The sequence below is a fragment of the Hetaerina americana genome, unplaced genomic scaffold (assembly GCF_022747635.1).
Source record: "Hetaerina americana unplaced genomic scaffold, ioHetAmer1.1.p SCAF_74, whole genome shotgun sequence".
NCBI classification, from domain to species: Eukaryota; Metazoa; Arthropoda; class Insecta; order Odonata; family Calopterygidae; genus Hetaerina; species Hetaerina americana.
Window position 1 is genome coordinate 89,158 of NW_027287361.1, and position 25,362 is coordinate 114,519.

Here is a 25,362-nt window from a genome sequence, read left to right on the forward strand (position 1 = left end):
TCCTTAATGTTTATTTAAGTTTATTTGGGTGCACCCAGACTGAACCAAGGAGCTCTTAGAATGTTGTGATAAATACGGACTCTTCAGAAAAACTTTCCATAAGTACATATTTGTCATTTACTTCCTGGACTGTAAAAAACATTCAACTAAGTTAACCTATGAACCAAAGTCTCAATCCATAGTTTGTACATCAGGCCTCAACCAAATATTTCTATTGATTCCCCTTTCCGTAAATTCCACAAAACTATTGTAAAACAGTTTAATTTTCAAAGTTTCCATACAGTCATAGTTTCACAGAACAATTAATGTACAGGTTCCTTACAAAAGGTATCCGGACTGGTTCCAAAAATCAAAATTTATTGCAGTTATCATTACAATTACTTAATAATTTTCAAAATACACTCTTCCTGCATCAATACATTTAGTTCGGCATGTCTGCCACTCGTCAAAAGCCCGCTGGAAGTTGGTTGTCTGAATACTATTGAGAGCCATTGTCATCGCCAGTTGAACCACCTCGATTGAGTTGAACCGATATCCTTTGAGCTCCCTTTTTAAACGCGGAAACAAGTCAGGTGGAGCCAGATCGGGGCTGTGCGGGGGGTTAGGTAATGTTACTCCGCCGAATTTTGTAAGCAGCTAAATATCCAACCACGACAGTTTTTGTTCCTTGCTCAAGACTTTCAGCACCAGCTTCACGCACACTTTCCTCATCGCAAGATCCTCCGTTACAATGGTGTGGACGGTTCGAACTGAAATGCCGGTCTCCTCACTGATAAGGGTGATGGTTAAATGCCTGTCAGAGTCAAATATTTTTTTCACTTTGGCCACCTGAGCATCGGTTCGAGAGGTCGTTGGGCATCAGACAAGGTGCTTGCCTTCAATGAGCTCCCGGCCTACCTTAAACATTTTGTGCCACTCAAAAACTCTTGTGCGGCTTAGGGCATCATCCCCATAAGGCTGTTTAATGAGTTCAAGGGTCTCCGATGTGGATTTCCCGAGTTTAAAGCAAAACTTCACAGATTAGCATTGCTTGACAGTGCGCTCCATGCTGGTGCAATGACACCACAAACAATAACACGTCACAAAAATCCACCTCCTGTCTCAACGCATGCCCAGAGGTGACTGAACTAAAGTGCACCTGAGTGGTGGGGGACCCTTCTACCGAGCCGACAGGTCAGACCCCCATCCACCACTCCATCGAGGCTACAGCGAACTAATCATGATACCTATTATATGGACCCTGTATATCTAAATACTATGGGTGTATTTATACAGAACTAACAGTTAATTATTAACAAAATTCATTACAAACAAGAAGAAAACAGCTATGACAGCCCAATAACTAGTAAAATGATAAAATATTTTGCTTACTTTTCATTGATCAGAGCCAGGCTTTTAAGCCTACTGACTTGAGGATTAATGCACAACGACTGTCTAGAAGCCAAAGAAACTAAGCGAGTAGTTTCTCCATATGGGCTGGAGCGTACCTCACCGACAAATTGGGATAACTGAGAGTGAGTTCTGCTACAGAAAATTATCTGAAAAGAGATTAATATAGGTAATATAATAATTAATACATTTCTTAACGAGTGTGTACCCATTCAATGATTCTACAAGGATACAATAATTGATTCTACAAGGATAAAACAGGGAAGTTTATTTTAATTTTAACGAGCTTATAAAATCTAAGTTCCTTAAAAAACTACGGCATAGCATAATAGTTAGTTTTCATGGGACCTCCAAAACCTACCCCTGACAAGCAGACTGCCACTCGTAACAATAATGTTTGGAGCGAGAGAACAAGTGTCATAAGAGAAAAGTTCTTTTGTCATAACTATATGCAAAAAGTTGTCATTTTCCCCGGCTAAACCATAGTTAGTGTTATCAAAGCCAAAAAAGTGGCTTGAGTAAAACTACAAAAATATTATTTCAAGGCAAAAAGTGAGTCTATTTCAATGAAGAGGAAGTTAAAGGAGCAAAAAATAAAGATGAACTTGAACGAACTAGAACAAATATAGGAAAAGGGTTGTAAATTATATTGCTGTTACCCAAAAATTAAAGATCCATTTTAATTACATATGTATCACTCTAACAAAAAATTAAAAAAATGATTTCATGAAAGCTTAGGCTGTGTTCAATGCTTAGCAAAAAAAACTGGAAAGATTTTTCGGATAAAAATGACGAGGACACCAAATAAAATGGTTTCAAAACATTTCTGACTGACTAATAGCACTTTAAAAAATTTTCTCATTTCTTGGATGCTTTAGTTTTGATGGAAGATAGCTTTGACACCACTAGCAATGATTCAAATGATGATTTTTTTTACAGTTATTTATGATGGAATACAGAGAGCCAACATAAATCAGCCTTACTTGAGGAAATATAATAATTAGACCTCTCTCTATGGCTAAATACCATAAATATGGCAGTGCCCACCTTATGACTGACCAGCCTTAAATTCCTTAAAATTACTAACGTTAAGATGTTGGAAAAATATAATCATCCCAAAAATTGAAAACTGAGGACTTAAATAACAAGTGTGCCCACACCCTGCCCACTGATGCCCAACCAAGCTAGCAGAAAATACAGCAACGATTTTGAATTTCTATAGGAAGGGTTATTTGGTGCACACTCAGATAGGGATGGTAGGCATTCAAGAGCTAAATTTGAACAGCACTGGAATCTCCGTCTTAACAATGATAGAAAGAAGCATAAGCCTACAAATGACACTGTGTGAAAGAGTAAGAAAAGTGACTTTACTTCATTATTTTGAAAAAGTGAATCTTAATGACTAGCTTAAGAAATTATTTTTAATTGAAAATGTGCTATGTTGTGAGTCCCAAGCACAGAATCTGGATAGATTAAAGCCAAACTCAGTTGTATAAAATAACTTTTTTGGTATAATTGAATGTTATTTCAATGAAACAGCTATAGCCTTACATTAAATTTCACAATGATATTCTGCAATAGCCCAGCAAATATCAACAGATGATGAAATCAGATAAACATCTCAAGGTAGAGGCAAGTGAAACGCACATAGATTTATATCATTTTTCATTTTATGAGCCTTAATATTGGATTCTTTCTTAAAATGTGAAGGTTAAATTATTCAATCCATGGTTTACAATTAATATATGCAGTTTTGCATCAACCTTCAGTAATTTCTAATGGAGTCAGAAGTATATCAGTACTGACTGATAACTCCCTATTTAGATATTAAACTGCCAGAAATGATAGTTCAATTACAAGGTGTTAAATAAAACAACAATTTAATAGTGCAACAATAGACATACACTGTCTAGTGGCAGATTTTGACAGCAAGTTATTATGAGCAATAGAGTTTTTACCTATACCCACTGGAAAGATTAAGTGCACAAGCTGCCAGGTTAATGACAAATTCGAGAAATGAGGCGCACATTTTACTAAGATGCAATGCATCTGAAGTTTTTCATGCCATGGACATCTTGTTCATGCATAACACATACCTTCACATCCTCTTGTGCTTCATCCTCATTTTCTTCTTCTTCAGACCTATTGTCTTCTTGGTCACTACCATAATCTTCCAAGACTAAGTCATTTTCATTTTTCAATTCTTCTATAGCATCTGATTCTGGACCCTTTCCATCCAACTCATCTTGTTTCTCACTGCCGAATAGTTGCTGAAATTCTCTGTCTGCTTTGTCCAGCACTGAACTCTATTAATAAATTGTGAAATATAATTATGTGAACGAAATCCTAAATTATATTCAAAATTATCATACAATTTGCAGATGAAATATATTATAATTATTATTATTATTGATATTCTCAATTAAGGTGAGTTCTGGAGGGACCAAATGGCATAATGATCAAGTTAGCTGCATCTCCTGACAAAACACATTCTGATATTCAACACTACATTGAAGCTCCTCTTCAATTCTGTCAACTTCCTTCTTCCCTTCATACCACCCAAAAAGCCTATCCTATCCCTTCCTCATTTACATTCTCACTTATCTCACAGACTTCCACATCTCATTGGCGATGAAAATGCTCTGCATCCATCTTTCCTTTTCTTCCAACAGCCATATTTTTTCTCCCACCATGTTCAGCACTTCCTTGTTCATTTTCCTCACTAAACTAAAACTCAATTCTCTGCAAGCCTAACTGATTTTATGAATTCCCCACTGACTTTCATTCCCATCTGCTGTTTTTCCCATGTCACTTTTTACTATTTCCCCCACATGCATATTGAACGGCACATGTGATAATGGATGCCCCTGTCTTACTCCTGTTCTCAACACTGCCCATCTAGACTCTCCGTCTGCCACTTCCACCTTGGCAGTCTGAGAAATCTACAGGTTGTGGATCTCAAAATCTACAAAACAAAAAATACATATTGATAGTATTCTATAGTCCTCTTTATTGGTGACTTCATTAATGCTATGGCATCATGCGTGCATCTCCCCTTACTGAACCCAACTGATCATTCCCTAAGTAATCTTTAGACATCCTCTCCATGCTTTAAATGATAATCTCAAATACTGATTTAATTCAATGCAAAATCAAGCATATTGACCAACAGTCTTCACATATGGCAGCCTTTTCCTATTTTCGCAAAGGAACTAACTCTGATCTGATGAAATATTCCAGTTAATTCCTCACTTGTAACTACTATGAATTTAGTAAATAAAAACTCTCCCTTCCACTCCATTTTCATCATTTCTAATTTATGACCTGATCTACATCTGCTCCCAGGAACTGAAAATTAAACATCCCGTTCCTAAATTTGTGCCAAACCATAATATAGCGTGATATATTTCTATATTCCCAAACACTTTCCTTTCACACATATTCGTGGGGTTCAAAACAAGTTTTAGTTAGGTTTATAGCCTCTCCTGTAGAACTCTAAATGTTTTCTAACCGTGGTCATTTCTTGTTACTAGACTGTAGTATCCTAACTCACTACCATACCTTCCTTTGACTACTGTCACATTTCAATACCAATCTCTAACAAATGCTTCCTTCAGGAACACCTCAATTATGTCCTCGGAGGGAAAACTCAGTAAAATTCTTCCTCCCTATGATTACTTGGCGGTATATAGACCTGAACAATGACCATGATAGTCATTGTTCATGTCTACATTGGTTCAGCTTTTACTTCAATGAATATTTTTCTATCAGTGGTTTGTTCCACATTTATTACATCTCTTCCTTCCTTTTAGTTCAATATTATTACCACTCATGATGCCCATGAGCTGGCTCTCTTTACCTTCAATTTATACTACTCAACAACTATCATTTTAGTTAAAGAGTAACAGAGTAGAGAGGTACAGAGCAAGTGAGGAATGACTAATATTGAACAGATGGTAGGAAGAAGGATAGTAAATTTAGAGCAAGTGACAGAGTATTATTAGTAGAAGTAAATGCTAGCCATAGAAACTTTGTCATTTTTCATGTCTGCAAGCTGCCAAGCAACCATTGGAAGGAAGAGGTAGACTAAGTACTCCATCGGCTACAGAATATAATTGTGACAATTAATGCAGAGGAAGTTGGAGTGAGTTTACAAAAAATGAAAATAATCTGCAGGGAAAACAAATAACAGTCAGCAGCGATGAAAAGAAGAGGGAAAGAGTAATAAAGGCTTTGTGGTTCAGCTTAGTCTAGGATAAACAGCAAGGCAACAAAATTTACAAAATTATACATTGTATTCAGAAAACGAAATGGAGCTAAAATGAGCAATTCAAATGAGAGTATGTGGATTAACTCAAAAAGAAGTTTCAGATAAAGAACCACAGTGCTTTACTTCTTATGTGTGTGTACTCGAGATATTCCATTAAATGATTACTAACTTCCAAACAAAATGTGAACAATTAACACACATTTATGGGCATTCAAGAAGTGTCATTTTTAAAAAGTAATAATTCTTTAATATTCTAATGGTTAAGGTAACTTTTGAAATGACATGACCAATGCAACTGCATGATAATTCCTTTAGTTCATCGAACAACTCACAGCCTGGAATCAAACACTACAATAAGCTCCTCTACAATTCTGCGCACTTCCTTCCTCCCTTCATTCCACACAACATACCTTTCCTATACCCACCCTTTCTCATTCCCCTCATGTTCTCCCCTCTGTCAGTCTTAAGCACCCCATTGCCAAAAAATGCACTGAATCTATCTTTACGGCCTCCATTGGATTTCTCCCTACCATCCCCTCTCCTACCTCACCGTGCCTACCCCTTCCACGCTTGCTTTCCTTTCACTCAATTCGACCTTTCCCATGCCTATGCTGAAAAGCAAGAGTGATAATGGACCCCCTCTCTTTCTACTTTTCCTCACCTCCTGACTCCATCCGCTACTTGCACCTGAGTAGCCTGAAACATGTCCAGGTTGTGGACAACTCTCATCCCTCCTATTGTCCGTATTGCACTCCTTAATTCAACCCGATTCACTCAACTCAAATAAAAGTTATATCTTAGAGGTTATCATTAAAACGAGTAACCCTTCCATAATAACAGAAATCTTACTCGAATTTGTTTCAAAGTCTTCTTCATTTCCCTTAACCTTTCCTCTTGGAGTTGCATCCTTTTAAGTTTACTTTCCAAGTCATATTTTCGACGATTTTCCATTAAATTCTGGGCTTGGCTTGTCAACCAATCTATCCCAGATTCGCTATCCGCATTACTTTGTGAAGAAAGACGTTTTATCTCACTTTCCAACTCATCTTTTTGGCGCTTCTGATGATCATTCAACCAGCGAAATGATCCGCAGATGAGACTGAGCGATTTTCCCTTAAAGAGAACATTTGTCCTTGGTTACCTCTTTCCGCATGTGTAATATTAGCCATCAAATTAAAATTTTGCATTCATCTAAATCAAACACAAACTCCCTTACCGTTCCTGTTGGACTCTCAAATATACCTATTTTTTCATTTTCCAAACAAATGTAAAGATTCCTCATGAAATCATTCTGAATGGGATATGGTTCAAAAGGAAATGGAAATGAATCGGGTGGACGGAGAGAAACTTGACTATCCGACATTTTCAATGTACTCTCGACTTTCTCCAAGTTGGCTCGTGCTACATTTCTGAGAAAATAACGAAACACGCTAAGGATGCTTACAATTCATATTCGTGTGGACAGTTTACAATCCTCACTTTGAGCGCGAAAGAAGTTTCGATTTCGTTCGTGTTTTATTCAAATTAAAGAACGTATGATAGATTCATACTACAGAGCTTGTACCACGACACTATATAATCACAAGGAGCACCACCCATCTTCGGCGCTGAACTACAACGTCGGCAGATGTCAGCATAAGACTAACAGGCCTAGCAAAGGTATAGGGACTAGAATTCCTTCCGAAGTTTATTATAATTTTCACGAAAGATATTACCCTATAAAATGAACAAGAAAACCTCAGGTCTTTACAATTATTTATTGTTAGTATAAAAGATACAAAAATATGACAACGTTAGATGTCATCGATATCATCATCTCAAATAGGGCTTGTGAGAATTTAATTTTCTAACAATAATTAGTGGTGCTAGGGACGAATGGAAGAAACGCCGTGTTCGATGAAATTATTAATCACAATTATAATAGTGCATAAAATCGGCAAGGCTACGACAAACTTCAAATATATTGCCCCTTTCTTATTCCGGTCCCGCGATGATGTTAACCTCTCGCCTAGGTTCCTCATTTTAAAAATGGTCCTTAACAGCTATCGCCTTATATACGTTTGACTCGAAAAAATTTAATCAACTTATTTGGTTTCGCAATTAGTTGTAGAGGAAAATCACATTATTTATTGACACAATATCATGTATTCTGCTTTCCTGAGAACTACGACTGGGGTATCAAAACATTACCTTTCTTCTTTTACGAAAGATATAAAAAAATTGTCACAGAAATCTCAACTGCGTGTTATTAATTTTCATTTTCTCATACTTAATAGAGTCGTACACTCGGTATTTACATCATTCATTTAAAGCCTATTCGTTCATTTTATTATGCTCTCTCCAATTGAATACACCGCCGTGGAATTTCATTTTGGCAAGGGGACTTGGCTGTGGCTGGGAAAAGTTCCAAAAGTCGTCTTTTTCAATTGTATATCCAGAGAAAACTATTTTGTTAATCAGTCTATGAAGCTGCCATGTAAATTACTTATCTTCCTCACTCTATATCAGATAGCTGTGCTCTAACTTTAGTTATCATAATTTATGCTCCAACGTTCCTTTGTTTTATTTTGGCTCTGCTGGCAATTTTGACTAGTAGGAGCGACCTTTGATAGTATTATTTAAAGACATGACTGGCAGTTTTACAACTTCCTAATCTGACATTTTTTGCCTCCAGTACTTGACCCTCGTTCATAGTCACTAATCTGAAGTTGCGATACCTGATTGCCCGTCTACTCCGGTCGTTTGAGTTGGAAGTGGATCCCATTTACCGAGGCATCTTCGTCACGAAATGATCAACACCGGGTAAAGTTTGTTTGTCAAATGTAGGCCTTCTGGCGTTTTATCCTATGGCAAATGTACCCTCACCCTTCCAAATTCTTGTCAATTATATGGTTATATTATTATTGTACGTGCCTATTGTCAAAGAACTGAATGTCCCAAAAATAGAATATAAACACCAAGAAAAATTGGTGCGACTTCGAGTTAGAAATAGTTTTGTGCGGAGAACTTTAGGTTAACATTCATTTGGCTTGAATGGGTAGAATTTGGAATATTGTTCATACCAGAATAATTAACAGATGTGTCCCAGTTGTCATAATCAGTGCCATTGCAGTAAAAATAACCTAACTAATGAAGCGCCAAGGTTTATCGTATAATATTGTAAACCTTTGTAAAATGGCATCTGATCCCCTTGCATGAATTAAGAGATGATCATATGCTTTATACATATGATAAAAACGTTTTTTTAAGCGTTAAAAGTAATTGTTATTAATCTTAAATGCTGCTATGTTAATGTTATCCTTTGATTAACCATTTCATTGGAAATGTCTTATTTTCTTCCTAATCGAAAACTTTCCGTATTTTAAATTCTGAGAGTATTTGTTGAAGGTGTGTATGACTATAACAATTTGCATCGTAGTTGTTCAATCCCGTAGCTTATTGTCTTTTACACCCACCGAAAATATTTTGAAATCATGACCTACTCCATTATTTCGAATATGGGAATAACGAGTACTTGAGTCAATATCGCTCTATCATTGTCCATAGTTCTTCATTAGTTATACAATTATTTCTTTTTGACCACAGGAAATTAGCGGGTCGAACAATTTTCATAACGGGTGCCAGTCGGGGAATTGGAAAAGCAATAGCACTAAAGGCAGCAAAGGATGGAGCAAACATAATTATTGCAGCAAAAACTGCTGAACCTCATCCCAAACTTCCTGGAACTATTTACACTGCAGCTAAAGAAGGTCTGTGTGTGTTGATTGCATTTGTAATGCTCGAGTTGAACATAGTGTTATTATGTACAGTTCTGGGAGCTCCATGCTATTATTTCTTGGAATGACCAATTTTCTAACTCCACACGTCCACTTATTGCTTCCATTACAATGCTGCAGTGGAAGAAGCTGGAGGGAAGTGCTTGCCATGCATTGTTGATGTTCGAGATGAATCTCAAGTGGCAAAAGCTGTCGAATCTGCTGTTAATAAATTCGGTGGAATAGATATCCTAATCAACAATGCCAGTGCTATATCTTTGACTCCTACACTTACGACAGAAATGAAGAGATATGACCTTATGCATTCTATTAATACTCGAGGGACATTTTTAGTGTAAGTATGGTACTGTTTTGGAAATTTAATTTTTTGTTGAGTTGGACCCAGAATAGGGCATTAAATTATGGCATACATGAGTATTGGATTACTTTTGATGATTGGGCAGATTATAGTGTGTTACTTCTGTATATTCCTATGTATAGCAATATTCATGATGTAGCTTTGTTAGAACCAGTCAATTCAATCAAACTGTTAACTACACCTCTGTAAATTTTTCTCACATGCGATTAGGAAGAAATTGTATCAGGAAAAAGATAAGTAGTTTTGTGCATTTCACACCAATAATTGCAGGTGTTATAATTTTAGGACGGAGTCACCATTATGAGTTGTTGTTATTAGTTAGCCTGTGGATCAATAATGGGTTTCAAATTCAGCAAATCACAGAAGGATGGAGTAAACCATATTTAGGTGAATGTGCAACTTTCGTATTTCAAGAGGTATGTTCATTTGTTTTGGAGGCGTAAATTTGAGCCCATCAAATGTATTTGACTTGTATTACGGTAAAACTGTTCATAACCTAACACTGGCAAGAATTGATAGACCCCAACTTTATTTTAAGACTATATTTGCAATTTGTTGATAGTTATTCTTAATGCTAGCATTACAGATAATTGTATCCTTCGTAGAGTAAATGGTAATGGTGTCTCTTAGGATTTGTGTACATCTTATAAGATGGAAGTGCCTGCTGATAGTCCAATCCATACTTTGCAATCTGCTGGTGTTCTATGACTCCATATGACTTAGATTTATTTGTCTCTCATCATAGTGCTTTTGTTGGGTTGAAATTTCAAATAAACTTGACGATTTGCTTTCAAAAATAATCGGTGTTGAGTTAATGCAACAAAACTGGGAATGGCAAATTGTTTTCAGTAAACCATATTACTTAATTTTTAAAAAATTTTTGTTACCCTAATGTAAGTAGGCAGTGAATTATTTGAAATGTCCATGGAATTAAAGTTTCATGCAAATGTTTCAAGTGGGGGTGGCCAAGAATTCTATTTAACGAAAAACTGTTCAGTTAATTTGTAGGATGAAAACTGTTTGCAGTACTAATATAAATACCAAACATGGAAAACAAAGGGGAGTTGTGCAGTAATTTACATAGAACTAAATGCCATTTGTGGGATCAACTAACATGTCCACTATTACAAATATTCAATAAAACCACTGCCAGTGGTTACTTATGGATTTAGTACCCAGTAAATCATATCACAATCCTATATTGTTTCCCATATTTTATTTTAATATTAATGGGAAAAAAATGCTATTAATAAGAAGCTTAATTTGAATTTAAAATGACAATATTTGGAAAGCCAAATCAATTAGGATATTTTATAAACTATAAGTTCTATGGAAAATATGAAATAATAGAGGCAAATAAAAATGTTGTCAACATTTTAAAATTTGCGTAAGAGCAAAATATTTAGTTATAAACAAGAAAAGGGAGAAAAATAGTAATAGGACACTAATTCGGTTGTCAGATTTGGTTTGGCAATTTCAGCCTATATTTCATCATCTTTCCTTGTTTCAAATGTAAATTCATGTTTCTGAGGGCAGATATTACTTAATCATCTTGCTCAAAAGCTACCCCTCTAAAAACAAAGACTGACAGGCATCATTAAGAAAGTTGTTAAAATATGTCGGGGCATCTCAAAACTATTAATTTCAGATTTGAAGTCTATTTTTCTCAAGCCAGTAATCCTTTCCTCCTTTATTAGAAATGTAAAAAAGCAAAGGATTCTCCGTAGAGTCAGTTTTCATTTACCTCCAAGCTAGATTTGATAGCCCATTGATATAGATTTCAGAATCACAGCTCTCAGTAATGTACTCCCTAGGAATTTGTGGTGTAAAATGTAATGAATATGTAATTCATGTTTGCTACATATATTCATCTACCTCTTTCATTACCTGATGACATTACTAATCTGTGTATGTGTCAAGAACATAGTCTGGATACTACCATAAAAATTATATTATTGTTGCCTCCCGTCTTCTTTTAGTTCCAAAATGTGCCTTCCGTATTTGAAAAAGGGAAAGTCTCCCCACATATTGAATATTTCTCCACCACTGAACATGAATCCCATATGGTTCAAAAATCATGTTGCATACACCATGGCTAAGTATGGCATGTCTATGTGTGTCCTAGGAATGGCTGAAGAGTTTCGTCCGGACGGCATTGCTGTCAATGCATTGTGGCCAAGGACAGGTAAATATGATTTTTTTCTTAACTATTATGTTTTGTCTTCATATTTTTGAACATTAATGCCTGCAAATGTTCTCCACAATAACTGAAGACTTATTGAATGTGCAGAAAGTGGGGTTTATTTTAATTAATTCACTTATTATTATTTGGTTCTTGGTCGAGGTCATATAATTTCAAATGAATATCTTCTAGATGACCTGTGGTATTAATACATGGGATATTGCAATGGAAATTTGCAATAAGTTTTTTAATTTACGAGGGTAATGTTTAAATTCTCGGCCTGACATTGGCATCTAGGTGGTCAAGAAGGTCTGAGGAATATTCGCCTGTAATAGTTCTGCCTTTTTCAAGGTAATCAATTAACAGGATCCCTTTCGCATCCTAAAATCACTGGCTGTGACCTTCCTGGCAGATACAATCGACCTAGCATTCTTTGGTGCTGAACCACCAGCTTCCACCCACTGTTTTAACTGCTGTTCCTTTTCTTACATGTAGTGGTGGACTTATGTCTCACCCATGGTGACAAAGTGCCGCACAAAATTGGTCAGTTCCCTCTTGAATCGGTCCGAACGAAAATCATTTGTGCATTTGCTTTTGTTCGGCATTCCGCAAATGCAACACCCGCTTTCGCACCCCTAATTCTTTGTGAAACATGTTTTGCATCCTTACTTCTGATATCCCCACAGCCTTAGCTATCTCACTCTCCTATCATCCAACAGGGTATCGTGCACCGTTTCAATAGTTTCCGTTGTGTTTGTGGTTTTTAGCATCCTTCCCGTGGGTTATCTCGAGGGATGTGCGACCTCATTTAAATTCAGCTGCCCACTTTTTAACAGTTGACATTGAAGGAGCAGAGTCTCTGCCCTTTTTTTCAACTTAGATGAATTTCCTTTGGGGTTAATCCATCAAAAACTAAGAATTTTATGACCACATGAAATTAAAGTTTTTCCATTTTAATGAAAAACACGAAAGGCATCTACTGCAACAATACGTGTAAACAAACTTCTCAAGAGAACAAGTTGAAAATTGTCTGATGAACTAATGGCCCATGCACCCAGGCAAGAATCATAAATTTTTGCTGATCAGAATTTGATTTTTTCTGTGTTGGGCTGAGAAATTTTCACCTCATCCTCATATACTGCATTGATGATCATGAAAGCACTATGGCATGAAAAATGATGCAATAAACAATTTCTTGAGATTAGTGATAGAAAGGATAGTAAGATATTTCATTTTGAGATTTATCTTATTCTTTTTAGCTCAATTTGTCATGAAAAGTAAGGTGATACAGAATTATAAATAACTATCTATAAAAGTTGGGCTGTCCAAGGTGGTATTTCTACTCCATGGCATTATGAAGTTGTCAGAAAAACATAGACCATATAAAGAATGGCCATTGGTGGCAAAGAAGTTTTCTTTACTGCAATTTTGCATAGTAGGAGCCAAAGTGGTGTAGAAAGTAGCTAAAGTGAATGTGAAGTGGACATGCATGAGTGGACAATTGCAATGATTTGGTCACTCATGATGCTCAAACTCACTCCTTGCTATCCATACTAAAAAGAAAGACTCGTACTTTTCCACAGATTTTATTATACAGTACAACGCGTTTCATTGACTTGCGGCATCATCAGACCTGATGATGCCGCAAGTCGGTGAAATGCATTGTACCGTATAATAAAATCTGTGGAAAAGTATGAGTCTTTCTTTTTAGTATGGATATTAAATACTTCCACGAAGTGAAGCCTGAAACAATAGAATATATTCACCCCTTGCTGTTTTAATGCAGGGTTCCCTATGTACATTTGGTGAAAAAGGTTTCTCTTTCCATTACTTCTCGACTGTCATGTCGGTTCTCATGATTATTTTGCATGTGAAGATTGGACTATTTTTCAGCACCATTTGGCATCCTTCCCTATTCCACTAACCTTGTCTGACCTTCCCCGAAGTTTCTTGATGGCATTCATATTTGTGGCCAGTGAAGTTCTTCACCTTCATTGGCTGCACTTCCTGACTATGGTGTTGTATTTTGTTCATGTTTGGTTCAAATAAGATAGCAGTGACTGCTTTAAAATGCAGTGAAGTGAGTAATTTGTAATATGAAGATAATTTTCCTGGAAATGCAATATGTGTATGCAGCTGATGAATATGAAATATATTTCTCTTACAAACTTATTCAGTAAAGGGAAGAGAGTAATTTTCAATGTGAAGTTATTAACATAGTTTATTACTATTTGTTTTTGTTATTAGGTTATTATTAATTTTAGTTTTTTCAATTTTATAAATATTATCAGAGTGCTTTTGTTAAGTAATGCTTTATACTTAATAGTGTTTACACCTACCATTGGTGCTTGATGTTATCTGCATGAAGCATTATATTTTGTGAGGATAATTAAGCCACTTATATCATGTATATATCATGCATATTTTCACTCCAGCATGTTGTATGGCCTTAGATTTTGAAGAAAAAGCAAGTGGTATAAGAAGTATTTAGGCTCAACAAAAAAAGGCTGTGAGATTAATTATAAATGCTGCTGCAAGAGATCATTGTAAACACATTTTGATATAATTGGTGGTATAATTGGTATTATAACAATATAATAGAATAGCTGTGTCAAGTACTGATCCATGTGAAAGTTGACTTACTGGTGACATATGTTGTGCACCAATATGATACAAGAAATATAGCAAAAATTTAAAGTAACCTTAATTAGATTGTCCAAGTCTCAAACCAAAGATCAAATATTCTTAAGTTGCAGTCTATAAGAACAAAGGGTAAAAGCAAAATGGCGGCATTTACTTTTCTAGCAAAAAGTTTGTTATTTTAAAACTATAAATTATTTTAAAGCCTACTATTATAGGTGTAAGATTCCTAGATGTAGGGAGATAGAAAAATGGTAAAAAATAGCATCCTGCCAGTTAATACCGTAAACGTTGTTTTATAAGAAGAACACTTGGCATGTGAAATTAAATTGATTTAATAATGCTTGTGTTTCCAGCAGATACAAAAACTATGAATTTTTAAATTTTAATAAATCCAATAAATTTTCAAAAGGAATTATAATCATCCATTGTTTTATGCTAACAAATTATTGATATGTCCTTGCATTGTTTCTGCTTCAGCCATTTTGACTGCTGCCATGGAAATGTTGACAGGCCAGGAGGCTGCTAAACATTCCCGAAAGCCAGAAATTATGGCTGATGCAGCATATGCAGTATTTCAGCGAGATGCCTCTAATTGCAGCGGAAAATTTCTTATTGATGAAGAGGTTCTTAAAGAAGCCGGAGTTACCGATTTTGATCAATATGCTTGTGATCCAAGTGAGTTGGATTACTGTTTTGGGATTCATAGGAATTAGATGAGTGATTGTTAAATAAACCTTTGAAAAATTAATTTAAGGAAATTCCTATAGAAAATAGGAAACTTAGAACGCTCCATTAACGTTATTTCGGTCAGCTGGGGACCATCAACAGGGAGAGGTAAGGGCTTGACAGCGATTAGATGTCAGTACCACAGCTGTTCAATGTCAAATGAGTAATGAAGTTTGGGCGGGAGGTGGAAGGGGGGGTGCATTGCTGGAAATATTTGTTGGTTTATTTTGAATTTTTGTTTTAAAATCTTTTACCAATTGATAAAGTGTGCTATTTATGATGCCTGGCTCATTGTTCATGTTTTCTTGGTGGATGTGTATGTGTATGCTTTAGGTGGTGTCAAGTTTTAAGTTATGTCTGTTTGATGACATTAAATCTTTTAGTGTGATGACATGGCTTGTTTCACATATGTGTTTGGTAACTGCTGATTGCTTAAAACCTAGTTACTCTTTGAACCTGATGATATGGTTTCGTTTAATTTGTCCTAAGTACATGTGTTGGTAAGTGGTGCATTTAATTTCGTAAATCCCTCTTTTTTCTAATATTTCAATTTTGAACCTTTGAAATAACAAGTTTTTGATATAGAATGTGAATTTTTAGGTGTTGTAAATTCTATGCATATGCATGTTGAGATTCCAATTTATATCCTTTCCCAATTTCGATAATCCAAAATCAAATGCTAGTTGAAAAACATAAGGCATTAATGACCCTAAAATTAATAATTTTAATCTCTCTCTATATGTTCTGAATGGAAAAATTTCAAGATTATCTTAAGTTTCAATCTCTAAAATGTAAATGCGATTCACGTATTGCTAAAATGTCTTGCTTAATTTCACCATACAATAAAGGGAAAGAGGAAGAATTCTTAAGTTAGAAGTTAGAACTGTCACAGATTCAGGACACTACAATTTTTCTTATATTTTTAGGTTTTTAGAAACTTTAAAAGTATAGGTTAGTTTATTTTATCAGTGCCATTGTTTAATACCTCAGGAAATATGGTGGGTAATGGCAATTTTGTTGCACAACGTGACTTTAATGTTAAGTATTTATGTTGGCTGTGTTCATGTTTTACAGGCAATAAGGATGAACTCATGCCAGATTTCTTCTTGGATACTCCAGCTGAGGAAATTTTTAAGAAAAAGAGTGGAGGTGGTGGAGCATCTGGAGATTTCGAAAATATTTTCAAAGCTATCCAAAATAATTTGAGTGAAGAACTTGTTAGCAAAGTCCAAGCATCATATCTGTTCTCATTGAAAGGTATTAATTTCTATCTTTGTATGAAAACTTATTCAGCATAAATCTTACATCTAAAAACATCTAAAAAGTTCCGATTCAGTCCTGAATCTGTCTGTCTAGTTGATTTAATTAAATGCTGGTCAAAAAAATGACATATTTGACCTATCATTTAATATATGGACTATGGAAATAGTGGCAAAGATTGCAGAATATTAAATTTCATGCATGCATTGAAATGCTAATCCAGGTTATAATCAATATTTATATTCCATTCCAAAAGCATGGAATAAGGGTATTTTGTTTTGCTTGACTACTTTGTGTAGTCTTAATGGAGCTACAGTTATTGAATCCTAATATGTAGTTTTAAGTTCTATGAATTTGCAAGAAGAGATTTGAGACAAAATAGTTCATGATAACATCATATAACCTTGTTATAATCTTGTTGCATTTTGTTTTTAATCTTGTTTAAAGGCGATCAAGCTGGCACATATTTTGTGGATTTGAAAAGTGGTAAGGGTTCTGCTGGGAAAGGTGACCCTCCATCTCCACCTGATGCCACACTTACCATGACTGCAAAGGACTTCTCAGCCATGTTTTCAGGTATGCTTGAATCAGAAAGAGAAAAATTATCAGCCTTATTGGCCAAAATATATTTCAGTGTTTTCTCTTCAAAGCACGCCTGTAAAATTTTTATTATCAATATATTCAATTACAGTGTGTCCTTGCTTTACAGTGGGTACACAGTGCAAAAGATTAATTTGACCATCTAGTTTGTAAAGAAACTTGTGGTTTGCTTCAAGTTTGAAAACTTATATTGTGATCATGTAAATTTTGAAAATTAATTATGTCAGGAGTTAATGTGTTCTGATTGCAATTTAAATACATTTTATACCACAATTCATGGACTACGTGGTTTTGGCTGCCATTATCATTTGCCATAGTTAGTAAATACATCGTAAATATATCATATAAACCTGCTTAAAATATTGCACATTGTATTTGGGCGTTGGCATAAAGGAAAATTTTCAAATACTAAAGCCATGACAGGAATATTGTTTTGATGGAAGCAAGCAGTTGTTTAAGGATTTGTGATTATTAGCTTTGACTTTTGTAATGAAATTTTCACGTGATCAGTAGCATGATAATATTGATGGTGGAAGTTCAATAGCAAAATCATTCTAATCCTGTCCATTTAGAAATAACCCTGTGGTTAAAGAATTCATATTTAATCTCTAAATAAATCATGCTGATTTAAATGCAGACAAGCCTATCGGCTTATATTAAGAGGAGATTTTTTAGACCTGTCTAATTCAAACAAAACAGCAAATTCTGTACAATTATTTCTAAAATTTTCAGCAGCCAGATAATTTTCTTGCATTAAAACGGAGTTATTCTGTTGAGCCCAAAAATACAGTGATAATGCAGCTCAGGAATAAAAAAAATCAGCATATATAATTGGTTCCATCATGGTATATAAATACGAGGTTTATCTGAAAAGTTTTCCACCTTAACATGACAATGGCTCTTCACTCTTCAAGAAAAGTTGGGGAAAGGTGTTTGTGCATGCATTGAAAGGTATTCACCAAACTTTCATCCATTTTGGACTATCTGTTGTTGTTTGACAATCGTGTGAGTGAGTTGTCATTAGGTTTTACATGGAAATGGAAAAAATTGAGCATTGATATGTCTATAAGTATTTGTTTTTGCAGGGCAATATGCCTATGCAAATCACAGATGAGTTGGATGCTGTGTTTGGGAACTCTCTGGCATCATTTATAATCATGAAATTTTGGGGAGCTAAATTTAAATGTGGCTGTACCAGCTTGGCTGATAATGAGCATTTGGGATGGCCAAAAAACTTTTACAGCCATTGATAGCATCGTAAATGCTCACCAAATGGTACTAGATGACCATCGAATTAATGTTTTAGAGTTTGGAGAGACTATGGGAAGATCAGAAGAATAGATTAGTTATATATTGACTAAAGAATTGGATATGCTCAAGTTATTTGTGGGTTTGGTGCCGTGTTTGCTCACTTTGGACTAAAAATGCATTCAAATGAGCAATATTTCTTAAGCCCTTTTGTAGAAGTTTAAGCAAAGCAAGTCAAATTTTATGCATCAGTTCATAACTGTAGATAAAACTTGGATCTACTACTACACTCCTGAGACGAAAGAACAATCAAAACAGTGGACTACAAAGGGTGAACTTGCTCCAAAAAAGGCAAAGATGGTTCCATTGGCGTGGAAGGTGAAGGCAACTGTTTTTTGGGATAGTCGCAAATTGTGTTCATCAGTTATCTTCGAAAAGTTAAAATATTAGTGTATTACACATCATTGCTTGACAAGCTGAAAGCAGAAAACATTAACAAGGAGGAGAAATGCTTTTGCATCAGGACAATGCTCCTGCTCGCAGGTGGGCATGGCTAAAATGCACAAATTGACCACTCACCATATTCAGCAGATCAGGACCCCAGCGACTTTATTCTATTTTCTAACCTAGAAGTTTCGCTTTGAGGACAGAGATTTTCATTGGACGTGGAGATTATTGCACACATAATTGCTATTTTGTAGAGAAAGAAATTGTCTAATAATTAGAAGGGTTAAAAAAGTGAAGAGCATCAATGGAACAATTTTATCGCCTTAAAAGGAGACTATGTTGAAAAATAAAAATTAATATGAAGAAAAACCTTATCGTTTATTTGCTTGGAAACTTTTTGGTCTACTCATGTAAACATGTTCTTTCAAATTAGATAATTACCTGGGTTTCAAAAAGGGTCATCAGTGGGTCCCATTAAAATATTTAATTGTTAATTTGATGAGTATGGACGTATTTTCAGAAATAATATGTATCAAATCTCATTTGGATTATTTTTCCAATTGTGCTTTGATACAATGGCTCAGTGGTTTCATTTGTAAATCAAATCTTTAAATAAAAAAGCAGTGAAATTTGGGACTTTCGACTTTTTAAAACTGCACATTGGGATAACAATCTTGCATAAAGTTGATGTTGCATTCTGTCACATACTCTCTCCAAGAGCACTTAAGTGTGGTGGTTTGCAGAGAGCTAAGAGGTAAGTGTAAGTAGAGTAAGGAATGACAGATGCAGGGGTAACAGTCCTTTATGCTAAATGCTAGTTCCATCTCAAAATTCATGTTAGTGGCTAACAGTAAGTGGTCTTGGAGAAAACATATATGGCAGGATGTAAAATAAATTTCATGCCAGATGTTATGAAAGATTTTCCTGATAGGTAGTTTTTTTTAAATTTTCTCATAACTCTGAAATTTCACTGCTTCTCTATTGAAAATTATCAGTCATGAAGTTAAAAATGAAACCTGTATGTTATTTAATAATAATAGTACAGTTAGGAAAAAAAAATCCCTGGAAAATTGTTTCGTATTGTATCGGAAAATCCAGCCATTATTATTTGGTAGCCTACCATTTTAGGTAGGTTTTAAATGGACTGTGCAATCCTACATTTCATAACCTTGTCTAACAAGACAAAATCTGACACCTCACATTCTTACATTAAATTGTTCTTCAATTCGGCGTACATTCTATCTCCTTTCATTCTCTCCAACATCCCTTTTCTTTTCCCCACCTCACATTCTCAACATCCTCTCTGATCCCAGCCTTCAGCATCCCATTACCAATCAAAATGCTCTGCACCCATCTTTTCTGCCTTCCTCATATTTCTCCCAGCAATGCTCTCTCCTTCTGTACCATGCCTTGTACTTAATCATTGTACTTAACATTATACTTGAATACTCTGCGATGTTGTCTTCCCTGAGTTTACAAGTGCCAATGCAGTGACTGCAACTCAAGCTATATAGTGCAAACAGGATGGAATTCCTAAATATAAACCATAGAACACCATTAATGCTTCAAGAACAACAATCCTACCTTGTGCTTTGCTAAGAACCTCCTCGATTTCACTCACAGTAGTGATTTCAGATCCATTATCCTGCACAGGGAAAAGGATGGCCCAAGAATTGATGCACTTTGAGCAGCTGGAAATCCTTCCAGATCAAACCTCACTTCATGAACACATAGTTAACAAGCAATTATACTCTTTCTGGTCACCTTTTCTTAACATTTTCTTCAAAATCCTTCTCAGATATGTGTATGTAGCCAGCCTTTGCTTACCTCATGCAGTGACAATCCATTAGCTGTCCTCACTACCCAAAATGAACCCCTCCCATATCTCCACCAATAATTCCCACCTTAACACCTAACCTCTCCCTCCCTTCATTGCCATATCACCATGTAAAAACTTGATGAAACTGCAAGATGATACTCTGTATTGACACTGGTTGCAAATAAATTTATATTTTGCGAAATTGCCAAATATTTTCTTTCCTACCTCACAGGAAGTGACTTCTTACAGTAACTTAGTCAGTCATTGAATTATAGAAGTAGTTATTTAGATTTGATGTGAATTTAGAGGTTTATTAAATTTTGGACTAGTAGGCTCACTTGTTGACTGTGGGGTCCTGTATGTTAAAGAAAATCTTTTGGTTTTGGGAGTAATACTAAGAGATTGTTTAATTAAATATCTGAAGATTTTTTGGAGTTACAAAAGATGGTCACTGGAGTAGAAGTAAGTGTAAGAAACAAATAGGGAGTGGATATTTTTGAGAAAGGAAAGCAGTAGTTTGGTTTTAGCTCTCTACATCCTAGAATATGTGCTTGCAATCACAGCCCATATCTTACATCATTAAAAACAGCACTGCACATCTAAAAGGAAAACAAAAATGCACGTATGTTGTATCCACATCCATGTTCGAGGTCTGTTCAAAAAGTATCATGACTTTTGTGTTTTTTTTTCAAAAATTATTTATTCATGAATATCTATTTTGTCCCCTTCAAAGTAATCCCCATTAGATATGATACACTTGTGCCAACGTTTTTTCCAATCCTCGAAGCACTTCAAAAAATCATTATTTGTGATATCGTTCAGCTAATCCTTCGATGCAGTATTTATCTCGTCAATCTTAGCGTAGCATCATCCTTTCATGGGCCTCTTCAGTTTTGGGAACAAAAAAGTCACTGGGGGCCAGGTCTGGGGAATACGATGGCTGTGGCATCTTTGGTGTGTTTTTTTTGGCCTAAAATCTGCACGCAAGTAATGATGTGTGAGCAGGGGCGTTGTCATTGTGCCAAAGCCAAGTTTTGTTCTTCCACAAATCAGTATTTATGACAGATTGCTTCCTGTGGAAGTTCCACATAACTTGCAGGTAATATTCCTTATTTACCATTCTACCCTGTGGCAAGAACTCATGATGTACCACGCCCCTGCAATCAAAGAAAACTGTAAGCAAAACTTTCACATTCGACCAAACTGGGGGCAGTTTTTTTGGTTTTGGCTCGTGCTGCAGCTTCCATTGGGATGATTGAGCTCCTCATTACCATAGACCCATGATATTTCACCAGTTTCTCTGGAGCAAATTTGGGTCGTCACGGACGGAATCCAACACCTCATTAGCAATGCGCTGATGCGTTGCTGTTTTTGGTAGAGATTGAGCAATTTTGTACGAATTTCGCAGTGACCCGTGCCATGCCCAAATCATTGGTAAAAATTGAATGGCATGAGCCAATCAATATGTTTAGGCCCTCAGCAACTTCTGTAACGGTGATTTGATAATTGGCCAGTACTATTTTCTTCACTTCATCAATGTTTTCGTCTGTTGTTGACGTGCTTGGGCATCCGACACGCTCTTCGTCATTCACATCTTCCCGGCTTTCTGAGAACATTTTGTACCAGCAATAAACGTTGCTTCGGTCCAAGGTAGCTTCTCCGTATGCCACAGTCAACATTTGGAATGCATCTGCGCACTTAATTTTGTTTTTCTCACAAAATGTGATACAGATTCTTTAATCCATTTTTGGAACAGGCAAAAATCCAAGACAATCCAAAACAGCTGTCAAAAATTAACAGAACATTCAAAATGGCTAAACTTATTGGCATAAGGGAGGGACATAAGTACATAACGCCAAAAAAAATCAAACATACGTAACCCACAGAAATTCTAAATTCACGATACTTTTTGGACAGACCTTGCAAACTGATATTCTTCCACATACATGTATACTGTAGAAACCTGAAAATGTATCCACTGTTGGTACATAATTTTGACGTGATACAATATAGCATATGATCCACTTTCTGAGAACTGAGCCAAATTTAATTGACATGTACTTAATGGCTATTTTCCTATCATTTCAGGCAAGCTGAAGCCTGCAGCAGCGTTTATGACTGGAAAGCTTAAAATCAGTGGCAATCTTCAGAAAGCAATGAAATTAGAAAAGTTGATGGGCCAACTAAAATCCAAGCTGTGATTTGAGGATATGTAAATTTGGGGCCATGATTAATAATTTCATCACATTGGTGGGTTGCTTTATTAATGTGCACTCTTGGGTTCTCTTTTTTTACTTACGTGTGTCCTAGTTTTATAAATGGGAAAGACTGATTAAAAGTTGAGCAATAACTCTTAATTTAGAATAAATTTGTCATGTAAGAGATATTATTAATATTGAATTAAGGTTGTCATGTTTTTCATTCATTGAGGTTTTTTAAATTTGAAAACACCAGTTCTCATGATAAGAATTCATAGAGAAATACTGAAATTCATTAACACTGAAAATGTTTTGAATTTTCACTAATTTTATGATCAATGCATAACTCGATCTCCAATTGCCCATGCTAATTTACAAATCTCTCATTTAGCATGTAATATTGCTTTACATATTTTGTTTCTTGCATTTAGTCAAAACTTTGCTGTGTTTTAAGTTCCTAAAAAATTTTAATTTTATGTCCTCACACCACCGGTAACACAACTTTGGCCAGATGATTATTTTAAATGATATTAAATGATGCTGACAGTATCATCCAGCTTATTTAAATCTCTTTTGTTTACTAAACTAACATTTTTATGAGCATATGACTTTTCAGTGTTAACCTCTTAGGTTAAGTTAGGTAATGATTTCATTATTATTACAGATATTATGAATTTTTTCAGTTTTTTTTCATTCCTCATGTGATCCATCATTGAATAAATTCAGCGCGATTGCTTTCTATTTTTTAAGGTCATATGGAATAATTATTTTAAGCATATGGTGATTCTAGATTGTTCACATATCTTAAATGTAGATTATCTTGAAATTATTATTCCTAATTATATTCTACATTAAGTGTAGTATTTGAAGTATAATAAGTAAATGACAGTTCTTATTTTTATCCTCTTTTGTGCTAACATAGATGTTTAAATGAAGCCAAAAACCAATTTACATGAAGTATTTATATAGTGAAGATTTTGACATAGATTTTAGACAAAGTGGATATCTATACATAGAAGTAATTTTTGCTTTAATCTTTCAGGTGATGAATATCTTGAATATGCTTTTTGTTTGGACATTACATCATGTTCCCATCACTATCGCAGTAATGGGTAACAAGTCTACTTGACCATTTACTTAAGTAATACACTCATGAACTTAGCACTGGTTGATTTTGCTCACAAATTTACAAAAGTATTTAAAACAATGCCTGTGCTGATATGTTCATTTTATATTCCATGTACTTGTCATGATTTGACAACTTTTTATGCTTTTGTTGTGTGTACAAATTAAACATTGGACAGCTCAACCTGTGCTTGACTGCTGTGAATTTTATAGCCAATGTTTCAAGAACTAGTGGGGTGCTGGATCAATGCAAAAAACTGTTATTAGATATATATACATGTTAAATATAATCTTTGTATAAACATTTCTAAATTGTTGTCTTATTTGAACTTCTTAGCCCAGTATCTAATATGTTAGCAATTCATACAGCCACTGCAATGCCTAGAGGTATTAAAAAAAACAGGTTTCACCAAAATATTGAGGAGGCAGAAAACATGAGAACTAAAGAAAACTTCTCGAAGTCAGAGAGTCACACTCATGGTTCTAATTGAGTGGTTATTTTTATTTTTTCCTCATCATATATATTCATATTCTATGTGGCCATTCAGTTCAGTTCTTCAGTTCTTTGTTCTTATACTGAAACTCTCGTTAGACGTAAGAAAATACTGAAAACCTTGGGAATCATTTAGAATATGTAAAACCAACTAAGTAGCTACAGCTTGCTGAGGAAAAAAAGCATTAGGACAGTAATTTGGATGGACTGAACTAAACAATGATGCAATGACAATTTCCTTGTCTCTCCTAGCAAAAACTACAGTTTGCCCCTTGTCCTCCTTGCCCCACTTCCTTTCTCCTCTCATAATAATAGTAATGTTTATTGATTCCTATGAGACGTGCTTCTGACAAGTATGGAACATGTCACATTGTCTGCTCATATTCTTTGTAGACATCACAGATCACAAATAAAAATATAAGTTACTGTACAGAGTAAAACCAAAAACAGGAGTCAGGAGCAATAACACGAGTATTTTCGTGGAGTTATTTATGAAGAAAACATTCCGTCCAACATGCATATCTTATTCCTACCCCTTCCTTGTTTACCTGAAATCCTCCTCTCTATCACAGTCTTCAACATTCCATTGCCAATCAAAAGGCCCTGCATCCATCTTTCCTGCCTCCTTATGATTCCTCCCAGCAATCCCCTCTCCTCACCCACTATGCCTAGCACTTCGTTTTATTTTCCTATCTGTCCATTTTACCTTTTCTGTTTCTTCTCCACACCCGCGTTTCAAAAGCCTCCTATCTATTCCAATCATCTTCCTTCAGTGTTTCTGTACCGTACTAAATTATGCTCCATATCAAAGTTTTGATAAGCCTTTTC

General features: G+C 35.3%; 2 protein-coding genes across 3 annotated transcripts in view; one reads left to right on the forward strand and one right to left on the reverse strand.

Moving 5' to 3' along the window:
* Positions 1-7,124, reverse strand: part of LOC139697373 (ATP-dependent DNA helicase DDX11) — a 28,251-nt gene extending 21,127 nt beyond the window's left edge. Inside the window, exons 1-4 of the mRNA XM_071596049.1 lie at positions 6,876-7,124; positions 6,509-6,772; positions 3,486-3,695; positions 1,372-1,538 (exon numbers count right to left, since the gene is read on the reverse strand). Of these exons, the coding sequence (XP_071452150.1) occupies positions 1,372-1,538; positions 3,486-3,695; positions 6,509-6,772; positions 6,876-7,022 (788 nt within the window). The 5' untranslated portion in view covers positions 7,023-7,124. The remainder of the gene's footprint in view (positions 1-1,371; positions 1,539-3,485; positions 3,696-6,508; positions 6,773-6,875) is intronic.
* Positions 7,125-8,003: 879 nt separating this feature from the next.
* Positions 8,004-24,345, forward strand: Hsdl2 (Hydroxysteroid dehydrogenase like 2). 2 transcript variants are annotated; one of them, XM_071596048.1, is made up of 10 exons: positions 8,004-8,135; positions 8,334-8,461; positions 9,245-9,408; positions 9,556-9,769; positions 11,773-11,978; positions 15,096-15,293; positions 16,419-16,601; positions 17,052-17,180; positions 22,807-22,968; positions 23,959-24,345. In XM_071596048.1, exons 2-9 carry the CDS (start codon positions 8,448-8,450, stop codon positions 22,917-22,919), a joined length of 1,221 nt encoding a protein of 406 aa, XP_071452149.1. In that variant the 5' UTR covers positions 8,004-8,135; positions 8,334-8,447; the 3' UTR covers positions 22,920-22,968; positions 23,959-24,345. The 2 variants fall into 2 exon arrangements, with proteins under 2 accessions (XP_071452149.1, XP_071452148.1); XM_071596047.1 differs by lacking the exon at positions 8,004-8,135 and having other exon boundaries at positions 8,258-8,461.
* Positions 24,346-25,362: the final 1,017 nt, after the last annotated feature.